Source organism: Patiria miniata, unplaced genomic scaffold, assembly GCF_015706575.1.
Source record: "Patiria miniata isolate m_02_andy unplaced genomic scaffold, ASM1570657v1 HiC_scaffold_5, whole genome shotgun sequence".
In the NCBI taxonomy this organism is placed as follows: Eukaryota; Metazoa; Echinodermata; class Asteroidea; order Valvatida; family Asterinidae; genus Patiria; species Patiria miniata.
The window spans coordinates 24,270,751-24,293,462 of NW_024037072.1; the positions used below are offsets into that span (position 1 = coordinate 24,270,751).

Here is a 22,712-nt window from a genome sequence, read left to right on the forward strand (position 1 = left end):
TTGCAAGTTAACTATGTTGTAGAAAAGAAAATCAGGAATGTAGTGTACAGTTGTTATACACACATCGTGAGGTCCAAAAATACGTTTCACAGAAGGCGTGTTATACAGGAACATTTTATGAATATGAATTCCAACTGCTTAGAGTGATTATATGCACCGTACTGCTCTCTATTCGAAAGACACTTGCTGCAACACTAAGTATGTAGTTGCTGAATCGGGAGAGTCGAACAAAGAAATTGACTGGAGCGGAGATTGAACTTACAAGCTCCGGCTTGCAGTTGCAATGTTCTACCAACTGAGCTACCCAGCCCTATGCTGGCGGTCCCCCACTTTGTTATGTCTTTGTTCAAGGGGCCCTAGTCAGAACCCATTAACCTATATATGCCATGTAGCCAGGGATCACGCTCAAAGTGATGATGCTAGCAACATTAGCAATGCTGCAAACCCGGGGAATAGCGAACAGGGAGCACTCAGAGAGGATACGGCATTTTTTACAAATTTTCAAAAAAACCACAAAGGGCAAGTTATAGGTGCACTGTCCTATAGTCAGGTCCTCTTAAGAGTTTTTTTTTTTTAATAATGTTGTTGTTCAGTTCAAGAACATTTTTGTAGGCAAGCATATTCTTGCTAAAAGCTTCTATCTGAAGACATCCCTTTGGTTCATTCAAAAAGTCATCTTCAAAAATCTGCAAAACATCTTCACAAATATTCTTGTTTTTTTTTTTTACATCTAGAGACAAACTTTAAGTTGAACCTCTTAGTGCCAAGCCCAGGACCTTGCATTTCCAATGAGGCACGCAATTTTGACGCTTGTTTGAAATTCTCCGATCCAGCTTTTCCACAGAATCAACTGAAAATCAGTTTCAGATTTTAAAAGTTCAACGTCAAGTCAGACAAAACTCACCACGACGCTTTCATCCTGATATTTGTGTGCAGAGGCGTACAACACAATGCCCCTGATGGCTGCAGGCGTGGTGAACTTCACTAGAACCGACACAAGCTTCAATGAGCCTACTGCCAGCAGTCTGATGCCACAAAAGTGACCAAAGACTCGGAACAAGGAGACTTTTCTCTTGTCTTTGGTAGCATTTTCCTGGTGGGACCAAAAAGAGGTCAGATAATGCATCTGAACAAAACGGTGTACGCCCTTATTTCTGACTGGCATTTAATATGTACAAAATTTGCTCTTTCGGTAATTTTCAGAAATGGATGGATTTGGTGGTAAATACCGGTATTATAGGCCTATAGGAAATATTATTACACTTGATTAGGCCCTAACTGTTCAAAGTTTAGGTTCATGGATGCTGGAAAGACCAAGGAAAAAAAACCCGCTGTTCTTATAGTCTGGTTCCCTGACCCCAATTCAGATGAAACAGAGCTGGCTTGCACCCGTTCACGGATACATGTGTAAACGATTGCAAACAAACTGCGGACTAACTAAATGTGGTCAAGTGAGGGCAGTATTTGAAAAGAGTCATTTTTTTTCCAATGATGATCGGCCAACCATTGTTGGAAATTGATACAAAAAATTCCACTTTTCTTCAAAATGACAGCATACACAGGTGCTTGAGACAGTCAAGCAAGGTAACAATAATTTGGTAGTTTTGCTTTTTGATGTTTGCAAATGTAGTATGTTACCTTTGAAAAGTCAGACCAAACAGTTAGGGGAGACTCTAGGCTAACTTATTTATACTAACTAGAACCTGATGTCATTAAAAATGACTGGAACAATATATCTTTCGCACGTTGTTGCTTCTAAGTTGTAATTGATTCACACGTCGTACTTAATTCAAATCTTAGGTAAAACTGGAACGACTCTGGAACGCCTTTCTAAAATCAAATTAACCTGTACACACTTGAACAGTAAAAGGGCAAGTACAAGAATTTGTGCACACTATGTCCCATACATAACAAAAGTTTATACCCTCTATAAAGGCATTCATGGATTTCAGTGTTTTTTTAATTCTACAGTACTGTTGGGCATCTGCAAGGAGAAATACCCACAAGATGTTATTATAGTCTTTGAGATGATTATGTAATTAAAGAAAACATGATGTTAGATAAAAAGGGGAATTTCCTTTGACTTATTCAAAACTTTTTTAGAGCAAATCTAAAATAAACTTCAAAGCATGACTTCACAAACTTGTTTCAAGGATTTTGCAGGTTCGAGCAAAGTATAGCACAGCCACTACTGCTTCGTATGGGCTTGAGTACCCCTGGAAAAGTTAAAGTATACATGTAGATCAATCGGAGCAGGCTATCAATTTTATTGTGAAGCATTATGCTAGCTGTTAGTGTTATTCTGAAAATCCGTCACAGGGCAGTTGCTTTGCACTATAGCGTGCACCATGGTTTCTCCACTGCAGGGGGCCGGGCCTGGATACGTAACAGTGTTGTAGTCAAGCCAATCACACGTAAGGTCACTAGTAACCATATTTATAGAGAAAAATACCACAGCGTTAACTCACACTCTTATTCTCCCGCAGATCCGGCACTTAATTTGAAGCCGTTCTGAGCACAGGCATTTTGAATCAATGTGCGTTTTTGTAGAACGTAAGTGAATCAGATAGAATAAATTATGAATAATGTACTCTAAATGCAAAGTGGAAGTACAACGCACGCAAAGTTGTTTGCGTTTTGGGCAGATCTGCTTCAATTAGTAGGCCTACTGGTATAGAAATGAAAATGTTCAAATAGCTGTGCTAAAGCTGTACTAAATTTCGAGTTTTACGTAGGTTTGTGCACAAACATGGATGCGCCCAGCTGCAGCAGGCTTCACCTTGTACAGCGAGTTATAACATGTATAAGCGCTCAAGTAATTCAATATAGCTCCATGCTAGTAACAGAGGATGAACTTTAACAAAGGGTAGACTTCAGGTCAAGGATTGTTACAGTTCAATTGTAATAGACCTCTAGTGTTAAGGCAGAGGTACATCTAGGGCAGTGGTTCTGTACAGCTTGGATAAGCACGAGTAAGCCTATTGTGCATTCATAAGATTTGAGGTTTTGCATTGGAACGCTTCTACAGCAAGCTGTGGGGTCATCATCTGACCTCAACCGAGACGAGTTTATAAAGGTGGCTAAAAAGCAAGCCTGTACTGTACATGCTACCGTAACATTTCGACAGCTGTGATACACGTCCGACTTTTAATACTTGGGGGACCATTGAAATTAACTGTGGGTGGGGCCCATCTATAGTTTGGCCACGCCAATCTTTGAATTTTGCAGATATGTTGCTGAACTATATAAGACACAGCTGAACAACTCATCCAACTAGGTACCACGTGGCCGGCCGGCCGGCCCTGCGGCATGCACGACGAATGGTGCCAGCGCGCGGAACACCCTGCACGTGCGGTGCAGCCTGCGAGCGTCCCAACTATAGTTGGGCCGACCCAACTGCCACACTATAGTTGGGACAGTCCCAACTTTTGTTGGGACCGATGTGATAGTTGGGGCGGTCCCCCAAGTATTAAAAGTCGGACGTGTATCACAGCTGTCGAAATGTTACGGTAGCATGTACAGTACAGCAAGGCTACTTGTTAGGACTGCAAAATTCAAAGATTGGCGTGGCCCAACTGTAGATGGCCTCACCCATAGCTAATTTCAATGGTCCCAAGTAAAGTCAGACGTGATCAGAGCTGTAGGGAATGTTTTATAGTTACACAAAGCAACATAGTTAGGACCACACAATTCAAAGATTGGAATGGCCCAATTATTGATGGACCCCACCAGAAATATTTATTATAAATTACAGAAGAAAAAAGTGCTGTTCAAATTGAGTTTAAACGTGTTTCCTTGTTCTGGGAGTTCACTGTGTAGTCCTCCATATCATTTTCCATGGAGTATAATAAAGTCAGGTGTTGTCCAGCGGAAAAAAACTAAACGCCTGCACATCCATCGGCATTCACCATGCAGACTCCTACAATTTAGCGTACGCTTGTTGCCGCAGCGCTGCACGCAGCTGGCCCCCTTGACTACCAACTATAGTTGGGCCAGCCCAACTATAGAACTATAGTTGGGACCGATACCATAGTTGGGGCGTGGACACATTCATTGAACATCAATAAACTAAATTAACACAGAACAGTGATTACTTGTATTGAATTGTGAGACCTTCTGATGCACTTGGCTACAACGATGAAGTAAAAACTAAAGAATGTGCAACTTGGTTCCAATAGTTTTTATACAAATACCTATTTTACAGGAACTCACCTTTTCCTTCCGAAAGGCCTCTTTAAATTGTTTGTAGTTCTCCTGAGATGTGTGTCTTTCTGGCAAAGAGCCAAGATCTTTGCGTTCCAGGGGGCGCTTGTTTCCAAGCCGGAACAGCTTGGTCAACCATGCTAGGGTGACCTGAGACAGTACGCTGACATCATCTTGAACATAGTACATGTCATCTTGGGTTGATTCCGTGGTGGGCGTTGGATGGTAGGACGGATTTCTGTGTGATATCTAACAGAAGAAAGAATAATACAAGTATTGTTAAAAACAACCAAAATGAGATTCTCACATTACAGTTTGCAAATAAAAAAGAAATCGTTTCATTCAGATTGATTTTTACAGATTAGTCTTGAGTTACTGATTTTTAATTTAAATAAAAAAAAAAATCAATCCAGTTTTCCATCCTCAATGCCATTGCCCAACGCTTTGATAACCCTTCTTCCAGTGCATTTATATCGTGATTGAAGATTAAAGGGGCCATGCACTGAATTTTTGTGCAACTAACTACATTGTACTCCTCTTAAATGTATGAAAACTATTTGACATCCCTTTTTGCTTAATTTGATTGAAAACTGCACTTCTTTAAACATTTCATATTGTCCACACTTTTCCATTTAACTCAGGGTGCTGTTGCTGTGATGTCATTTCAGGAAGAAGTTTAGGGGTTTTCTGTTCAAATTGTGAACCCAAAATTTGCTCATTGAAAACATTAGAAAGGAAAGGAAGGTCTGCTTATTGGCGTAGTGCCAAGTACTGAAACAACAACGAATCATCAAAGAAAAGAAAATGTACGACGGCAAAATATCCAAAATTCTAGCAATATTTTTGTGCTGAAACATTGAGATTTCTGCCCGGAATGACATCACAGTTTTGCTCCTGAACATGGAAATTTGCATTAGCATGAAAACAAAAAAGGCACCAAAATATTCTTGCAAATGGCGAAACAAAAATTTAAATGGGATACAAAGGTGCATTTTCAAGGATTGCATTAAAAAATTACATTGCATGGGCCCTTTCAATGAAGGCTGTTCATTCAGCACGTTCCATGTGTGGAGTGAATTAAAAGCTATTACAGTTTTGGGGAAAGGGACTTATATGTATCAATTGACATTTATCACAGCACTTCCACTGTACATTTAGGCTACATTTTCATTGTGATGATTTGAGTTGCATTCAGAATTCTAACCCATTTGTACCTGTAACACATTGTCTTACATTGTATTTATTGCCCAATTGATCCACACAAAAATGGTATAGTGCTCAGGCAAAAAATGAAGGGGGTTTGGTGTGGTACAGTGACTGATTCGATGGACATTCAGTCTTCTAGGGTTTTTTCTAACACTCTGAGCACTCTGCATTGTAATATTTTGCCCGCTCATTTGAACATAAATTTTGTATTTTGTTTGCAATGCTTGCTCTTTATTACAATGACATACATAAATAGGGCAGGTTATTCTCATGCAACTGCATGTAAGCAAATAAACATTACAGTATGCACAATCAATGATCAACTCGACCAAAGTGCTATGCTGATTACTACTTTACAGGCAATAGTTAGATTAGACATTGACCTTAATTCTTCTCCACCTGGTTTTATGCATACAATAGCTGAACAAAGGCAAACAAAAAATTTGAAGAAAAAAAACCCAAGAGCCTTTCAAACTCTCACCTGTGATCTGTTGCAAAAGTCTTCAAAATGCCCCTACAATGATAGACTTAAAAATAGTAGTAGCCCCACTTGGGTAGCCATTGTAGTAGATATTACTATGCAATGAAGGTTTTGGAAATAAGACATTTTTGTACACCAGTATTTTAGTGCTAAGCCGTGTACTCAAATATCTCGTAAACAAGAATAGTTTCACTCACTTGGAGTGCTTTTTAAAGCCTTATATTTGTCATATTAAATTTTATGATGAATGCAATGAATAAACCAGTTTACTTTGTAACCATCATAAGGCCAAGTAAAAAACAAAGACTTTCTCAGCTGGACTTTTTGAAAAAAGGAAGGTGGCCATCTCCCCCCCCCCCCCCACCCAGCCACCCCCCATGGATTCTTCCATTTTCTGGACTCTTTTGCTGAATTTAATACGGTACGTGCCCAAAACAAATCAAAAGAGAAAACCATTGAAAATTTCGAATTTGTGTATGATTGAAAAAAAAAAACAGCAGACAGAGACAAGAAACTATTTTGTTTTTGTTTTTTACTTGGCCTAACAACTTATAAATACGCACCAAAAGTATTGCGAGATCCAGGATGATTAACATAGAGTAGGCAGCAAGTAAACACACATTCAAGTCGAAACGCACAACTTGAACACTTCCAAGACCAAGCCCAAGCAGACTCCACAAAGTTACAGCCCGTTCAATAACGCACAGACTCCAATATGGTAGAGACAGGAGAGTCATTTGGAATCTCTGCCGCTTCTCCATTGAGTTGTAGTAAAACGCTGCAGCAAAAGTTGCAATTAAGGCACTGAGGCTTGGCAAGTACAGAAATGGCTGCGATGGGGATGCATCGTGCCGAGTTGCATCCGACAAAACACCCTCTCCTATCGAACATGAGAGGACGAACAGAAGAAATATAATGAGTAACCACCGTAGTCCGTTCCCTGGACATCTTTGTGGAGATTTTGAATGAGCAGTTTTCATACAAAAGGCTAAGATAACTAGCAACACGGTGAAGGCTAGAAGAAACACCGCGTGCAGGGCCGTGCCTACTGCACTGACCGTGCACAGCCGTGCTAGCCACGGGTCTGTTTCGCCCACAGGCCCCGTCACATTACCCCCGTCGTTCTGGTCACTCGATAAATTCTTCGGTAGTTCGCCGACGCCGCAGAACCAGCTGTAATCATCTTTTACGGCAAACATTGCCATCGATGTTCAAGAACATTGGGGAAAACTTGGATTTGAGATAGATTCACAAAATCTGCCCAGCTCCATCCGGCAATGGATGATGGGAAACAACTAGAACTACAGATTAGGTTTCATTTTCCGGGTTTTACCCCGTATATCAGCTGATTTTTATCAACATAAAACACTGCCCTCTATCGCCGCCCCGCAATCTTTTTTCCTGCAACCTAGTACACGATAGTACAGTGACCATAATAGTTGGCAACGGAATGGTTTTCGGAGTAACTTCCCGGCTTAAAAAAAAAAATTCTGTAGCCCTGAACCAGAAAAAAATGGTGAAGTTTATTTCATCGATCAACAGGACAATTTAGTAAATATTCACTTTCGGAGACAAAACATAAACGTCAAATTCCGTGGATTCAAACACGCATCAACCTTCCCCGCCTGCAGGCGGCCATTCGCCAAAGCCATCGTGGCTTAACTTGCCGGCAAAGACAAAGCGGCGAAATGCGAGGCGACTGGAGCGGGAGACCACATACGCGAGTGGCGAAGCCATGAGGCCTTTTCCAACTTGTCAAGAATTTCTTATGTTTTTCTTTATGATCTCGATTTTTGCTACCCCAAAAGGGTAGCAAAATTTCCACCAATCATTATCCTTTCAGGGCGCGCGTGGCTACTACCCGGACGCGTCGACGCGCCCGGATGCTTGCACAAAATGTAAAACAAAAAATGCGAGTCTAGTTTTCCACGAGATCGTGGCCGCGTAATTGTTCTTATCATTATCTTATTTTAATTTTACTTATAAAAGTATTTCAAGAAATTATTTGAGTGTATGAACTTATTTTTTCATCTGAACTTATATTTATTTGCTCTTACCTTTTCCTTATCCACCCTTCTTTCACAAATGGAAGCAACTAGGCAAAATCTGCGCTGTGATTGGTTAACCTTTCAGCACTCTACTTATTTGCATACAAATATGAATTATTCAACAAAATCAAGTTCGAAAAGGCCTGTGGCTTCGACACTCGTGCGTGCTGACTTAATCTTTGCTCCAGTCGCTTCGTGCTTTCGCAGCTCCGCCGCTCTAAGCCACGATGGCCTTGGCGAAAGGCTAGCGGCCACAGGCTTTCTATTCCCTTTTAAATTATGGGTTCGCCGCGCTTCGACGACTGTGCACTACATGGGGCTAATTACTAAGGGAATAAATGTGTGCTCCGGAGGTTTTTATCACTCTGTTTAATACCACTTAGAGTCTGGGTGCTGATAATTACCCGAGCCGGAGGCGAGGGTAATTATCAGCACCCAGACTCTAAGTGGTCTTAAACAGAGTGATAAATACCGACCGAGCACATATTTATTCCCATTCATAAATACCTTATCCGTAAAAAAATATCAAATAATTCGTTCAAAACATCCCGATTTTGTTCAACAAGTTCACTTCATGCTTTTTGAAACATCCCTCTAGCAAAATAATGGAGTGTTCAGCTGGCGAGTAAGATGTAAACAACCCTTTTATGGAGATTGACGCGCGCGTATCATGTTCTGCGCGATGCCGCGCAGAACGCACCTGGGGCGTTGCGTTTTGAATTTAGAACTGTAAAATTCTGACTCGCTGGTAGTGTTGCGCATGCCTACGTGAGGATTGTTTACGTTCAACCAATGAAACGGTAAGAGGCACTGGATTTTTAGGAGTCCACATTTTATTGTGACACTGGAAAAGTGTTTAAGACCAGCTAGCCATGTCTTTATCATCCGTTTAAGACCGGCCACGTGACGGGCTCTCGACCAATAGGAATAGCTAAACTGTCTGAGGTATTTATGAATATACGTTAAAACTCGAGAAAACCACAAATTAAATGAGGGTTATTAGGCGAAGTAAAAAAAAAACAACAACATGTTTCTTGTCCCTGCCCACTTCCTTTTTGGAGGCCGCCTGGATTTTTTTCTTATTATTTTTTTTTATTTTTGAAAATGCAGTAAAAAAAAAACCACCGAAAAAGTCCACAAATTCATCGGAAAATAAATTGTAGACCAATACAACTCTAAATGACAAAATCAATATGTCCAGTTCTCTTGTCCAACTTGTCTTTCATTTTAAAAGTGTCTTTTAACAGTGGAAACACCAACGGTTGCAGGACATTTTTAAATGGCGGCCTTCTTTAAAAATAAAAAAATAAAAAAAATAAAAAGCCCCTCCTCCTACTTTTTTTGCGAGAAACATTTTTTTTTATTCGGCCTTATTAATCGACTCGGAGCAGGGTAGCGTGGCCGGACTGCCACGGCGGCACTCGATTCGAACTTAGAAAGCACCGCACAGATCGCGTAAACCTCAATTCCCCGTCATAGCTAGTATACACCCAAAAGAAATACTCACATAAACGGTGAAGAATACTAAAACAAAAATCCTGGATCCAGACCCAGACCCGGATCACTTCCAAAATTATAATCGATTTGTACAGTTGTACCAAGGACCGTGCCAAATCCGACAATAGCTTTTTAGGCTATCTTGTAACAAACCAATCCTGACCAACCAACCATCAACCAATTAACCAACCAACCAACAAACAAACCAAGCAACAAACCATGCACATCCGTGCTGCAAAGGACACTTTGCCTCCGTAAACTTAAAAGGGGTGGGGGGGGGGGGGCTGGTACCATCTGACCATCTATATGATGATGGCGCTGTTCATTCACACTACTATCGGACAATATAATGATTTTTTTCTGGGAGGCACACGCTCGGGCGACATTCCCAAAAAGCACACAGCCGCTCATTTTTTTTTTTTTGCAAAAAAAGGCACTTGTTAGACAACAAACAAAAAAAGGCACTTGTTTAAACAAAACAGGGCACTCTTTAAAAATAGGGGGGGGGGGGTTAAACACTTGCGAATTAGAGCACTTCAATGGAAAAGGGCAGTCTTTAAAAATATTGGGGGGTGGGTAAGTGAAGAAAATTTATGATGAATGCAAACATTAAAGTTTTTAAAGTAAATTTTAGCCTTGGATTCGATTTGTTTAATTTGACTTTTTATGATTTGTGTTGAATTGTTGAATAAATTGTATTTACAAAGGCGCAATTCTTGTACCAGATCTTTGATTTACCTGATTACATGATCCAAGCAAAATTAATCAAAAGAACATTAATTTGAATTCGCTTTCCTAACATCAAACACTGCAGACAAGCACGTTTTTGTTAGCTTCTCTTTATTTCCCTCACCAAGTATATGATATTAACATATAAGTCAAAGTACAGTTATATATAAATATATTTCTCTGGATTTTTTTTCTGGATATACTGCAGGTCTTGTTTTCAATTAAACTAAACAAGGCACCATCCACTGTACGTGCACACATCGTGTTTGAAGTTTTGCATTAAAGGGAAAATACAACATTTGCAAGCATTGAAAACTAAAACTACCAAGTTTTTACGAAATACCTTACAGGATGTTGGTAAATCACAGTCTAAAGCATCCTGTAAAATTATGACACCTGATGTGAGGTCATTTTCAAGTAAGTGGTATTTTTTGTATATATTTCCAATGGTGGTCGGCCGACCACCGTTGGAAAAAACTTAACTATTTTTCAACTGCTGCTCCAAATTTACAATTTTTTCAGTCCAAATTTTGTTTGCAATTTATTGCATGTTCATGAATGGGGGCAGGCCAGCTAGACTGGTTCCCTTACCGTACAATTTTCCGGCATCTATAAATTGATCCATTTCATTTTCAGTGGAGTCAGGGAACCAGACTACTTCGACATTTTTGTTTTTCTTGGTTTTTCCAGCATTTTCGAACACAAAACTTCAAACTTGTCAGTGGAACAATAATTTGATCAATAATACTAACCCCTCAAATAGTTCATTTCTGAAAATTAAAGCAAAAGCCAATGATGTACATTCCCTTTAAATGCATTTCCAACATAAACTAGCCTATGCGGCTGAGTAAGGCTGCATCCGAATCAGTTGGCTAGAGCTAGGTCTAGGTCTGCGCCCATTGAAAATACGCGGGGACGCGCTGACAATAGACGTAGCCGTAGCTCTGGAAGCCCTTTTCGGACACGGCCTCAGATGCACTGTGGCCATCTTGGATGTGTGCTTTTGTTCAATAGGCGGTACGCATGAGTGTACACCTCGTGTCCATTCATTTTTGAATTGACATAGAACACTGTTCCGAGATGTGGAATAGTGATCAACTATGGCCGTGTCCTATTGGACCGATCCAGTAAGCCCCGCCCACTGCGCACGTGGGCAAATTACCACGTGCTCCTCTCCAATGCCACGCTGCATTTTCCTGCCGCGCGCATCATACGCGCGTGCACGCATGTCGGACTTCTGTGCACGCACGTCGGACATAAATCACGGCTGTGATTGGTCAGTACACCATGGGGCGGTGCTTACTGGATCGGTCCATTACTTGGCTTCGGCGTGACATCACACACGTCTATGGTAGTGGCTGCAACCACTTCCCATAGACTTGTGTGTAATATCAAGCCGTAGCCAAGAAAATCGGACTATTTTATTGTATTTCCGATGTTGCTCATTGGCCAATTGCCGCCATGAGTACTGCATAGGCTGCCATATACTATTAGGTCTATAATGAGTTCAGTACATTACAGGCAAAGAAGCGACAATGAAAAGTAAGGACACACTAAGTCCAAGAAAAAAAAAACACCCCCAGTTGATCGTCCGGTTTTTTTTGTAAAAGAGAAGGTTGATGACCACAAAATCGTCTTAAAGTGCTTAATATTGAATATTAGAAAATCTATTACATGTATAAGCATCTGAACTTCTGAAACATCTTTCAAAAATATTAATGCCTGATATTAACACAGACAAAAATTCATGCATCCCAAAAAAGGAAGCGGGCGGGGTATTTGGTAACTGGTATTTGTTTCTACTTGGCCTAAGTGGATATAGATGCCATCTATAAACACCGCAAAATGGAGGAGTTTAAAAGCAGCACCGATAAATGTGGCCAAATGGTAACATGTTTACATGAACTGCTGTTCAATTCGAAAAGCCCTTTTTTGTTATACAGGAAAAAATAATAATAATAACTGAATAACTTAAAACCTGCAAACTACCCCCCAAAAATATGTAAATTATCACTACACAAAACAAATTAATATCCAAAAGAACCCAAAGCTATATATTTTTTTCAACTTCAATAATTTTTTTTGTGCATTTTAAAAAACTAAAGAAATATGTCTATAAAACTGCTTAACAACAATCATGAGTGTTTGTAAACAAATTCAACAAAATTTCAACGAGCTTGAAGATTACCATAATAATATAGCTACCTATGTCCTTGGTAAAATGCTCTCCGTGGTACAACATTTTTTCTAGTATACATTTTTTTCTCAATATCCCTTTGAAGAGTGAATTACTAAGCCTCAGTAATTAAGGACAAGGTTGGCAAATTATTGTATAGTTATGACCTGCACGATTTTCACATTTACTAAAAATTGATCACATGATGAGAGCCATCCAATAATCTACTGCAAATTGGTAGATTTTATAGGCAGCACCGAGAAAATGTGGCACAATGGCTACATGTACATGTAAAACTGCTGTTCAATTAGAAAAGCCTTTTTGTCTCGCAGGGGAAAAACCAAAACAATAAAACTAATTAACAACTGTATTATTACAAACCTACCACCTACCAAAAAAACCCTGTATATGATCACTACAAAACAAATGGATATCCAAAAATAGAACCAAAACCTACATTGTTTTGTTCAAATACAATTAATTTTTGTGCATATTATATTTTAAAACTAAAGAACAATCATGAATTTAAGTACCGTACATGTAAAAAAAAAAGAAGCACTTGATGATTACTAAAAATATAGCTATCTCTGGCCTTGGAAACATGCTCCCTGTAGTACATTTTTCTAGTTCCCTATCAATATCCCTTTGAATAGTGAATGATTACTGTGCTTCATTGGGTGCGTTCGAGTAGCTCACCCGGATCGACTCAGGTATTAAAGGCAGACGGGTTGGGTAAATAGGGGCAGACGGGTTAGCCACGATAGCCGGGCTAATCGAACGCTCAACCACCGCGCGGGCCATCACGATTCTCACGGGACGCCTGTATAGCAATGGCTGCACCCATTGCACTGACAAAGTAATGTATGCATTATACGCGCACTGGGTAATTAGTTTGAGATTTAATGCTTTTCCGTCAATTGAAAAAAAAGAAGTAATTATAGTATCTAAAGTCGCAGTGAGCTCAATAAATGGGAATTCATTGGAATTGGAATTCAATAAAGTATATTTTTGAGTCCAACTCAGATTACCGTGGTCCGACCGCCATATTTGTCCCTTTCTTGGAATGAACAACGCATGCGTGTGACGTATTTCCACCACTGACTCTGCTCCACGAGCAGGGTCTGTGGTGGCTGACCCAGATGAGCCCGAGTACGACGTCAAAGCTTAGAATCGAACTGCACGGGGCTGACCCGTGTCGACCCGGGTGAACTAAACGAACGCACCCATCAACAGAGCCTCAAATGCCATTTTGTCTTTGAGCTCCGGACCACTCCGCGAACCTTCTATGGTACTTTACACAACGTTGCCCTTGTTGTTGAAATAATTACCCAAAAAACATTCATGTTGAGATTTTGTCTTGGCATTCCACAAGAAACAAATGATGAGAAATCAGTTGGAGATGGGTGAAATTAAAAACAAATTTTACTTCCGACCTTTCACATAAGGATTTTGGTACCTATATAGGTCCCTTGTTCGATCAAGTTTTTTTCGTGAGAACGAAAATGATAACGATGCAAAGATTTACCTACCTAAAAGCTGAGTTTCAACTAAAACAAAATGGAGTCTAGGCCTATATATTGTCCTTCCAAAAGGTCCAAAAGCTAAGCATACTAAGTCTACAATTCGTTATGTTCATCAATGAATATACTATTCCTGTTACAGCCATTACACCATTAAATTATCTAAGTCTTACACCAAAACATAAATAAACACCAAACCCTTTTTTTATTTTGTGACTACATTAATACAAACACAATAAAAAAATATATATCACCACACAAACAGTTGAAAGAAAAAAAAAGTAGAACCCCCCCGAGATTTTCAAATACAAGTCATGTACCATAAGATATCCCCCTATGCACACATAACATCAAAGTTACCCTATGACTAAGCCACAGTGGTCATGAACACACTTCATGTTTACCGGTCACATGTAGGCTTACCATGTTTTGCTTCTGTGGAAGATATAGGCCTATTGGGCCTTTTTTTTTGTTAGGATGGATACATTTAGGGATGCATGCTGATCATATCTTATCGGTTTACTATAGGCCTATTTCATCCTTAAAAAACTTATCATTATCTCATCAAAACTGGAACATCCTTTCCCAACGAATTTATTTCGCAGGCAGTTTTTCATGCAGTCGGCGTCAAACAGCTGGCGTTCTCTAAGAGTACATCCCCACTGTTAGGAACTATACGGACAAAAATGAAAATACATGTAGACTATTAATTCAACTTTAGTGACCGACTTTTTACAAAGAGCATCAAAAACACCGACTAATCCTTTCGGGTGTATATGACAAACTCATTTTTGGTGAAACGTTTCTCGACCCAAGCGACTTTCACATTGGGAAAGAAAACACTGCAAGTTTCACTCACTTTAAAACCAAAATAAATAAATGAAATAGGACTTAACTTTAACACTGAAACTGGGGGCTTGTAAGACAAGAGGGGTGCAACACAAAGTGCTAGTCCTGGTTAGAAAAAAAACCTTCATGACATAGTAACTTAAAACCACACCATGTGACCATGCTTCTCCTGCAGTCTGCAACGATATACGAAACATCATTTGTCTAAAACTGACAGTATTTTGTTGTTGATAACACAGATGCCTATAGTACAAAATTCCCAACCATTATCAAAGTCATCATATTAATTAACCTTAACTTTAACATAAACGTTTTAGTGGCATTCCATAAATTGCTGTCGTGCGATTGATTTTATAAGGCAACTTTTGTCAGAAACATTTGTGTCACCATGTTGTCAATTGTTGACAAATAAAGATGTTTTGTGTGTCGGTGGGGAGTCAGTTGGCTCAGTGTTTGTAGGCCTACTGTCCTCGCCCTCCACCGCTGTGGCCTGGGTTCGATTCCTGCCCTGTCATGGTCCACATGTTGATCGGTTTTTCAATCATATACCTTATACCGTGGGTGTTCCCTAGAATAATGTTCTCAGGTTGTACTCCCAAATCTAAAACTGTATTTTTTGTCTTCCCAATACAGTTTTCTTTAAGCCGAGGGCACTAAGGAATCATTAGTTTCATTACCAGAAAGAAATGAAATAAATAAAGCACGTATTAATTGGATTTCGCCGTTTCCAAAAGATTTTCCGACAAATCTACCAGAAATCTGTGGAATAACAGTCCAAATTAGTTTTAGCCAGTGTATTTTCAGACAATTTCTAACAGATTTTTTTGAAGTTCCTATCAATAATTTAATGTGAAAACCAATAATCCTTTCTGGCAGTAATAAACAATTAGCGCATATTCCCCATGAAAATGACCATGCAAATCTTTGCCAATAGGCCTAGTCTGATGATATGACTGCTCATACCTCATCCAGGCTGTAAGCATCACCGCGTCTCATCGCCAGTTGGAAGTTACATTCTGTGGAAAGAATCGAACATATACTTTACTTTCAAATTTAGGTCTATATAGTGTGTATCAAAAAAATGCAAACAACATGTAACCGAATGCAAGACAAAGAATGTGTAACCAACACAAGTAATAAAGGTATGGTTTAGAAGATACGCCTTTCCTCTTTAAAATGAGACATCTAACGACCAAATCGTATAATGTTTGACAGATTTATGAGTAATTTTCCTAGTGAGGTCAATTGACCATGGGACCAAGTTTTCGATTTTAGGCATTGGGATGAAGGTAGGCTAATTGCTTCTGTGTGGATATTTGCCTGGCCTACAAACGTCGTGGTTAGCGAGTTAACACAATTCTAAACACTTCTAAACACTCAAGATGTTTACAAACTGATAGTAAGACAGTGTTTAGAATTGTGTTAACTCGCTAACCACGACGTTTGTAGGCCAGGCAAATATCCACACAGAAGCAATTAGGCTACCTTCATCCCAATGCCTAAAATCGAAAACTTGGTCCCATGGTCAATTGACCTCTCTAGGAAAATTACTCATAAATCTGTCAAACATTATACGATTTGGTCGTTAGATGTCTCATTTTAAAGAGGAAAGGCGTATCTTTCAAACCGTACCTTTATTATTTATGTTGGTTACACATTCTACGTCTGGCATTCCGTTTTATTTTGTTTGCATTTTTTGATACACACTGTATAACAGTCAAACTTCAAAGCACAAAAGATGCTAAGTATACGGGTGAAGTGAATACTAACAAAGTGCAGTAGATGCCTGTCACATCTGAAAACTTATTTGACTAGTGGCTAATATTACGAGGAAGGGCTTGACAGTCATAATAAAACAATGATAATTATTTGAGAGGCCTACACTGACCCATCAAGTGCTTGAGCTTGACGACGCAAGCAAGGAAATCGTCAAAGGTGATGACCCCCTCTATGTTGCTATAGCGCAGCACCAAGGTACGAAACAACTGGTTGCTGACACGGAACCCTGCAATGTGAGGATAATAAAACCAAGTTAAAATCTGGATAGACAGGTGCGTTTTAGGTAAAAAAAAAAAACCAATTAATTAAGGGCGTATTAACACACTGTAGTACGGCAGATAGTGACATATTTGGGAGAATTGTGCTTTTGATGATACAAGCATGAGATTCGGTACACAGTTGCAGTAAAAAAGATATTTGGCCATAGGGCCATCACAAGTTTGGCCTATTGCAACAATGGCGGCCATTTTTCAATTTGGCCGCCGTGACATATTATTTTACCTATATTTTGATACATTTCTGTGTATAACGTGTTGGTGTGGTTGCAAAATGTGTTAAAACGGCCGCCATATTGGACAATGGGTCAGAATGGCCGCCATATTTTGTCATGGGACAAATCTGTGACGACAAGTATAGTCGGAGGTCTTTAATTGGGTGCTAAAAGTCATGCTTTTATGAAAAAAAATCAATTTATTCACACCTTATGTACCAAATATATGTAAATATCAAGTAATGGCGGCCATTTTGAAAAAAAGACCGCCATTGTTGTCATAGGCCAAATCTGTGATGGCCCTTTAGCCAAATTTTTTTCTTAGGACATACTCTGACTGTATGCCGAATTTTATGCTTGTATCATCAAAAGCACAATTCCTGCACATATCTGCCGTACTCAGAAAAAGCGGATATGTAAATGTGGCCTACAACAATAATTATCTTGAACCCGTTGGGTGGGAACACTATGCAGCATTTTTATTTTTTGGCAAAGTATTATCACGCCACAAACTACTTCATTCGATCACATGCATTCCAAAAATAGGGGCGGTAGGTTGAGAAACCTTCTTTTTTTTAATTTTGCAAGTTTTGTGTGTTGTGAATGAATGGTGTTTTCACATCATGCGCGTACTATTATTTCAGCTTGATTTATTTAGATGCGTGCCACGGAAACATTTAAAACCGACCCCCAAAAAACCATCAAACGATGAAATGCTACCTATTTAAGGAAAAAATATTTAAGGTCAACGATACTTTCACAGATGAGAGAATTTAAGTTGTACCTACCACTTTGCACAACATTGCAACGAGAAACTGGTCGGCGTGGTCCGTTTCAGAGAAAATTTAGTGGAATAATAATAATAATTACCTTGGATTGGAAAATTTTGAGAGACATTGACAAAGACTTGCGCAACAAATTTTCAAACTGAAATGTGCCCTAACCCAATATTCCCTTGTCTTTTCCCCATGAATTTCGGTATGTTTACTAATTAGACCACGAGGCTACCTAATTGCGACAATAACATTTTTGCCTCTAAAGGGGGCTGTGACATTAGGGAGACATGGATATTATAGTTACAATGATAATTACGAATATTTTCGACCCGGCAACTAAAGCGGGTGGCCAAACCTTGAAATTGAATGGTAAAAGACTTTTTTGTTAAAAGCACGTGATTTTTTTTCTCGGACGAAAATGCATGTTAAAGAGGTTGTGGAATGCTCGAAGACATTTCCGTCATTTTTCGGGTATATGTAGCCTAAGGTGTGATGAAATAAAAACGACTATTGTTTCTGTCATAAAATGAGTACAAAATGTACTTTGAGAGCTGTTTTTCAAGTCCTGTCATGCCTGTTTTGACCCGAAAGTGCAATTTGTATAAAAGTCGTCGTTGCGGGCAGCAATCAAAACACAGTAAATCGTGACGTAATAAACAGGACTCCCGATGCAGAGTAGCATAAATGAGTCCTGTTTATTACGTCACGATTTACTGTGTTTTGTTTGCTGCCCGCAACGACGACTTTTACACAAATTGCACGTTCGGGTCGAAACAGGACCTGAAAAATAGCTCTCAAAAGTGCCCTTTGTACTCATTTCATGACAGAAACAATAGTCGTTTTTATTTCATCACACATTAGGCTACATATACCCGAAAAATGACGGAAATGTCTTTGAGCATTCCACAACCTCTTTAAGGTAAATCTGATTGAGAAATGTTTTAAAATAACCGGGAAAACATATTCAATGTTTGTGAGTGCAATGGTGAGAATAATAACATCTCCCGTGAACTTTCCGCCGTACTGAGATCGCGTATACTTATCATAAAGCTTCTGACCGAGTTTGACCAACATAAAGGGTGAGTAAAAAAACGAAACGCAAATGTCGGGACTATTATGTCAGTGAAGTTCTGCATGTAGCACTTTCAAAATCTAGAATATAAAAGCCCAATTCATAAACTTTCTTTGGGTACAAGCATTATTTAAATCACTTAAGTACTTTTCAAGTTACGGAATTTTAAACACAACCACCGTTTTAAATTTCTGTCCACGGATCACACAAAAGGTGTGCGTTCTTTCAGCAAACGAAAACAATTCACACACATCCCTTTGTGATTTGTTTTCGTTTTGCTGAAAGAACACTTACTTTTTGTAATCCGTTGACAGAACTTTAAAACGGTGGTTGTGTTTAAAAGTCCGTCACTTAAAAATTACATGAGTGATTTGAATGATTCTTGTACTAAAAGAAAGCTTCTGCATGAATTGGGTTTTCATATGCTAGATTATAAAAGTGCTACATACAGAACTTCACTAAAACAATAGTCCCGACATTTGTTTTTTGTTTTTTACTCACCCTGTACACCATGAAACACTTGACAAAAAGTCGTGGTCTTATTGGCCAATTGGCACTCTTTTGATTGACAGGCCTAAAATATCCACAATGACCATTATCCCGAAGTGTGATTCCTTAATACAACCATTTTATTCCAACTCGATGATACCCCAATTCCTGTGCCCTTCCCCCGCAAAAAAAATTGAAAAAATTGAAAACTAAAAACACTACTCTACTCACCAATTTTACTCAGGGCTCTACGCAGTTCATAGCTGTTGAAGTTTCCTGAGTTATCTTGATCGTACTTTTTAAAAACGCCCTGTACAAATTACAAAATTACAAATATATATTTATATGTATATGGCACACTTGATCTGTATTAAAGCAGAACGACGTGATATCTGTTTAAAAGTATAGTCGTATATTTGTAAGTTGTGCATTTTGTTCGTTTGAAGCAACAAACGTGCTCAAATTCTAAAGAAGGGTGCTGAACAACTAAACCTGATGAAGTTTCAGCTCAGCTTCAGCTGTATATTCGAGAAAAACAGTACTCTAGGATCTGGATTTCAAATTCAAAAGTTGCTCAATCATGTTTTGAATTGGGCCTGAAATCAGCGTCCGAGACACGTTCTCACAGAGCCGATTGCAGCTACGCACACTTCGCCGAATAAAAAAAGAACTACTAAGGCCAAAAAAAAAAAGTCTCCGGTTTCTGGTATGGAGCTTGTCCAAAAAGTGGTGCGGCGACGCGGCTTTTTTTTTTTTTTTACCCGACTTTTTTGCTTCAAATGTCGGCTGATGACTGCAAATGGTGCCCGACTAAACTTAGTGCAAATATATGGGAGTCCAGAGAGGCCACATAAAGCTTATTCTCGATCATAACCCCATCAAAAAAACACGTTGAAATTGCGCAGCAGCAGAATTCCAGTCAAACCAGTGAGTTTGGCGGTTTTGAGACATCATCTTTCATTGAAAAAAAAACTTTTTCATTTTGCCGACGCGCATGGCTACGGCGACGCGCGCGCATACCAGAAACCGGAGACTTTTTTTTTTTGGCCTAACGGACATTTCCAACGGTGCGTCTTAAGACGCACCGTACCGTTGGAAAGGGCTTCTTTCGTTGACCCCTTACTATCTTTTAACCAAGGATGTTTTTCAACAATAGTTACGTCAGTTACTTTTTGGAAAGCTGCAAATGATGGGATATAGCTTTAATATCCTTTAACATTCACTGCATGTAGTACATATTGTGATTAATCTTTTTTTTAATTTCCATCGTGAGCACGTAGATATATAGGTTCAAAAGTGGAAAAGCCTGCATTTAACTCTCTTTGTCACCGGTTGTCATTCAGGTACATAGACGCCTTGCATGGCAGCCATGTTGACTGGGACCAGATTGACTGGGACCAATAGGACGCCAGACCAATGGGACGCCGGACCAATGGGACGTCCCCGGCCCCGTGTCAAAAGGCGGTAACATTTCCGTGCAAACGTTGTGCACAAAATAATAATGGGGATCATGTTTATGCAAAGAATGTCGTGGTTGGCAGAGCAAACTGGGCTCAGTTCCTTTCTCAATTTATTTAGACGACTGATTCTTCAAATTCACTTTTGCCTACCTTCCACTGCCTGAGGTTACTCCACACTTCCTTGAACTCATCAAAGCCGAGCTTGCCAGAAACATCAACCTGGCAAAAAGCTTGGTTAAGGAGAACACTTTACGATACAATCTAGTCATTTTTGTTTTCATACAGACCCATTTCTGTCCTTTGATAGATGATTACTGACAAATGACAATGACAAATGATGCTGATAAATATTGAGCCATTACATTGTTAATTCAATATGCTCTTGTTAAAATTCCAATATATATTTGTTAGACAAGAGTATGAGTTCCGTGAGCCAACAAAGAGGGCGTTTATATTACCACTTTTGAGAGACGCGTCTGATGCTGCGTTCAAATCACGTCGTGTTTATCCGATGTTCACAAGTTCATTAGTCGTATCTAGCATTCGTATTCCCCTGTAACTCGTATTCACCAGTGGTGAAGTGGAGGCGGAATTATTTTCTCGAGTTCACCACAAGTCTGGTTCCCTGACCTGATAATTTCCCCCCACACCCAGACGTCTAAATTCATTTCGCTCGTAACCCCGCCCTGCAAACAGGACGCTGGGATACTCTGATGATCTTCACAGAATCTTGTGAAGGAAGTGGTCTATGACCTATGTATAAAGCATCTGGCTACAGCTGTTCAAGACCGCAGTTAGACAATGTGCGCAAATGCTATCCGAAAACGTCCCATAAAATTGCGCACATTCCATACCGGATGTGATTTCTGTTTCATTGCGGACCATGTGGACAAAATTTTGAGCGTCGCATAATGCAATCCGACCGTTCGTGATTCGAAACGGAGCCTGAGCGAGTGACGGGAATTGTAAATTTACAACACAGCCTGAACACAGATAAGGTTTACATAATTTCCTACATTATTACGCTTTTCAACGAGAAAAAACATCTCTAAACTGGAATAAAAGAGTAATGAATCAGTCTTAACGGCCGTTTCAAACCTTGCAGAGTCATGACTTTGATGACGCGCAGGTCACTGGTCACGCAAAATCCAACCAATCAGAGCGTGAATTCATCAGAGTATCCCAGCGTCCTGTTTGCAGGGCGGGGGCTACGAGCGAACTAAATTCATCAGAAATAGTCGGAATCTTAATTTTGGACTGGTTCACGACCATATAGACCTTTCTACGCTTGGTTGGCAAACTGCATTTTTGCCAACCACGGGCACTGATCTCTATATAAAGACTGGATAGCGGATATTCGCCAATGTTTACAAACAAAGGCCAGGTCTATAGTTATTTTGTTCACGACTTGCCAAAAATAGTTTGCGCGGCTAAGGCAATGTACAAGACAAGAAAGGAAGGCCTTGTGCATGCGTGCATGGTAAGTAGCACATGATAAACACGACGCGATTGGGACGCATGATCTGTCTCCCAGAATAATCCCCGCCCCCCAAAAAATCCCTAAGGATACAATCGATGTCCGTAATGGATATACCGGGAACCAGTCTAGCTCCCCTGACTCTCTTTTTCTGGCCCGTGACGGAGCCCAAGTCCAAAGATTGGTTAGTGTGTATAAAAACTGCATGTGGCTTATTTCGTAAATGTGGGGCCAATGAATTTTGATGTCACTCATTACATTGTGATATTTGTTGCCCTGTAGCAACAGTGAATTATATACAAATGATTTTAGTTGCTCAAATTATAGTACTTGTACATACATATTTTATAGCACAGCATGAAACATCCAACTAATTTCCTGAAAGCTAAATAGTTCACGGTTTCACGTGTAAAAGGGACAGCAAAGCTGCGACATTTTAAAAACTGCTGTTGAAATGTGT

At 39.6% G+C, this 22,712-nt stretch overlaps 2 protein-coding genes across 3 annotated transcripts in view; both read right to left on the reverse strand.

Annotated features, from left to right (window-relative positions):
* The window catches only part of LOC119741038 (ATP-binding cassette sub-family C member 9-like), a 47,090-nt gene extending 39,843 nt beyond the window's left edge, over positions 1 to 7,247 (reverse strand). For both annotated transcript variants that reach the window (XM_038216636.1, XM_038216635.1), the window contains exons 1-3: positions 6,454 to 7,247; positions 4,213 to 4,452; positions 905 to 1,093 (exon numbers count right to left, since the gene is read on the reverse strand). In XM_038216636.1, coding sequence (XP_038072564.1) covers positions 905 to 1,093; positions 4,213 to 4,452; positions 6,454 to 7,095 — 1,071 coding nt within the window. In that variant the 5' untranslated portion in view covers positions 7,096 to 7,247. The remainder of the gene's footprint in view (positions 1 to 904; positions 1,094 to 4,212; positions 4,453 to 6,453) is intronic.
* A 7,089-nt stretch (positions 7,248 to 14,336) lies between these two features.
* The window catches only part of LOC119741798 (calpain-B-like), a 46,178-nt gene continuing 37,802 nt past the window's right edge, over positions 14,337 to 22,712 (reverse strand). The window contains exons 15-19 of the mRNA XM_038217692.1: positions 20,926 to 20,994; positions 19,547 to 19,625; positions 16,598 to 16,714; positions 15,673 to 15,725; positions 14,337 to 14,532 (exon numbers count right to left, since the gene is read on the reverse strand). Coding sequence (XP_038073620.1) covers positions 14,506 to 14,532; positions 15,673 to 15,725; positions 16,598 to 16,714; positions 19,547 to 19,625; positions 20,926 to 20,994 — 345 coding nt within the window. The 3' untranslated portion in view covers positions 14,337 to 14,505. The remainder of the gene's footprint in view (positions 14,533 to 15,672; positions 15,726 to 16,597; positions 16,715 to 19,546; positions 19,626 to 20,925; positions 20,995 to 22,712) is intronic.